Source organism: Sander vitreus, chromosome 8 (assembly GCF_031162955.1).
Source record: "Sander vitreus isolate 19-12246 chromosome 8, sanVit1, whole genome shotgun sequence".
Taxonomy (NCBI): domain Eukaryota; kingdom Metazoa; phylum Chordata; class Actinopteri; order Perciformes; family Percidae; genus Sander; species Sander vitreus.
Window position 1 is genome coordinate 1,140,895 of NC_135862.1, and position 2,500 is coordinate 1,143,394.

Genomic DNA, 2,500 nt, shown 5'->3' on the forward strand with positions numbered 1-2,500 from the left:
GGTCAGACCCAGACCCAACATCTGGATGAGGGTCAGACCCAGACCCAACATCTGGATGGGGGTCAGACCCAACATCTGGATGAGGGTCAGACCCAGACCAACATCTGGATGTTGGGTCAGACCCAGACCAACATCTGGATGAGGGTCAGACCCAACATCTGGATGAGGGTCAGACCCAGACCCAACATCTGGATGTTGGGTCAGACCCAACATCTGGATGTTGGGTCAGACCCAGACCAACATCTGGATGTTGGGTCAGACCCAACATCTGGATGAGGGTCAGACCCAGACCAACATCTGGATGAGGGTCAGACCCAGACCAACATCTGGATGTTGGGTCAGACCCCAAGCTCCGCCCCCAATGTTTGACACCAGTTTTGATTGGCCGCAGCGACTAACTCGCTCGTTGTAATCGTTTACAGAACGCAGATCTGAAGAAGCAGCTCCACGAACTTCAAGCCAAGATCACAGCGCTCAGTGAGAAGCAGGTAGTTACACACACACACACACACACACACAGACACACACACACACACACACACACACACACACACACAGACACACACACACACACACACACAGAGACACACACACACACAGACACACAGAGACACACACACAGAGAGAGACACACACACGAGAGAGCACACACACACACACACACACATATATATATATATACATCATATATATATATATATATATATATAAACACACACACACACACACACGCAGACACACACACATATATATATATATATATATGTGTGTATATGTGTATATATATGTATATATATATATATATACACACACAGATACAAAAAAATATATGTATGTATATATATATATATATATATATATATATATATATATATATATATATACACACAGACACACGTGTGTACAGTGGTGTGAAAAAGTGTTTGCCCCCCTTCCTCATTTCCTGTTCCTTTGCATGTTTGTCACACTTAAGTGTTTCGAACATCAAACCAATTTAAACAAAAGTCAAGGACAACACAAGTAAACACAAAATGCAATTTGTAAATGAAGGTGTTTATTATTAAAGGAGAAAAAAAATCCAAACCATCATGGCCCTGTGTGAAAAAGTGATTGCCCCCCTTGTTAAAACATACTATAACTGTGGTTGTCCACACCTGAGTTCAATTTCTCTAGCCACACCCAGGCCTGATTATTGCCACACCTGTTCACAATCAAGGCATCACTTAAATAGGAGCTGCTTGACACAGTAAGGTCCACCAGAAGATCCTTAAAAGCTACACATCATGCCGAGACCCAAAGAAATTCAGGAACAATTGAGAAAGAAAGTAATTGAGATCTATCAGTCTGGAAAGGGTTATAAAGCCATTTCCAAAGCTTTGGGAATCCAGCGAACCACAGTGAGAGCCATTATCCACAAATGGCGAAGACATGGAACAGTGGTGAACCTTCCCAGGAGTGGCCGGCCGCCCAAAATTACCCCCAAGAGCGCAGCGACGACTCATCCAAGAGGTCACAAAGACCCCACAACAACGTCCCAAAGAACTGCAGGCCTCACTTGCCTCAGTTAAGGTCAGCGCTCATGCCTCCACCATCAGGAAAAGACTGGGCAAAAATGGCCTGCATGGCAGAGTTCCAAGGAGAAAACCACTGCTGAGCAAAAAGAACATCAAAGCTTGTCTCAATTTCTCCAGAACACATCTTGATGATCCCCAAGACTTTTGGGACAACATTCTGTGGACCGATGAGACAAAAAGTGGAACTCTTTGGAAGGTGTGTGTCCAAGTATATCTGGCGTAGAAGGAACACTGCATTTCATAAAAAAGAACATTATACCAACTGTAAAATATGGTGGTGGTAGTGTGATGGTCTGGGGCTGTTTTGCTGCTTCAGGACCTGGAAGACTTGCCGTGATAAAAGGAACTATGAATTCTGCTGTCTACCAAGAGATCCTGAAGGAGAATGTCCGACCATCTGTTCGTGTACTCAAGCTGAAACGAACTTGGGTTCTGCAGCAGGACAATGATCCTAAACACACCAGCAAGTCCACCACCGAATGGCTGAAGAAAAACTAAATGAAGACTTTGGAGTGGCCTAGCCAAAGTCCTGACCTGAATCCTATTGAGATGTTGTGGTATGACCTTAAAAAGGCCGCTCATGCTCGAAAACCCTCTAAAACTGAAAATTCTGCAAAGATGAGTGGGCCAAAATTCCTCCAGGACGCTGTAAAAGCCTCATTGCACGTTATCGCAAACGCTTGGTTGCAGTTGTTGCTGCTAAGGGTGGCCCAACCAGTTATTAGGTTTAGGGGGCAATCACTTTTTCACACAGGGCCATGATGGTTTGGATTTTTTTTCACCTTTAATAATTAACACCTTCATTTACAAATTGCATTTTGTGTTTACTTGTGTTGTCCTTGACTTTTGTTTAAATTGGTTTGATGTTCCGAAACACTTAAGTGTGACAAACATGCAAAGGAACAGGAAATGAGGAAGGGGGCAAA

The 2,500-nt window shown here is 43.7% G+C and overlaps 1 protein-coding gene across 1 annotated transcript in view; it reads left to right on the forward strand.

The window, feature by feature from the left end:
* The window catches only part of phf21ab (PHD finger protein 21Ab), a 56,106-nt gene that overhangs the window by 13,026 nt on the left and 40,580 nt on the right, over positions 1-2,500 (forward strand). Inside the window, 1 exon segment of the mRNA XM_078256308.1 lies at positions 423-488. Coding sequence (XP_078112434.1) covers positions 423-488 — 66 coding nt within the window.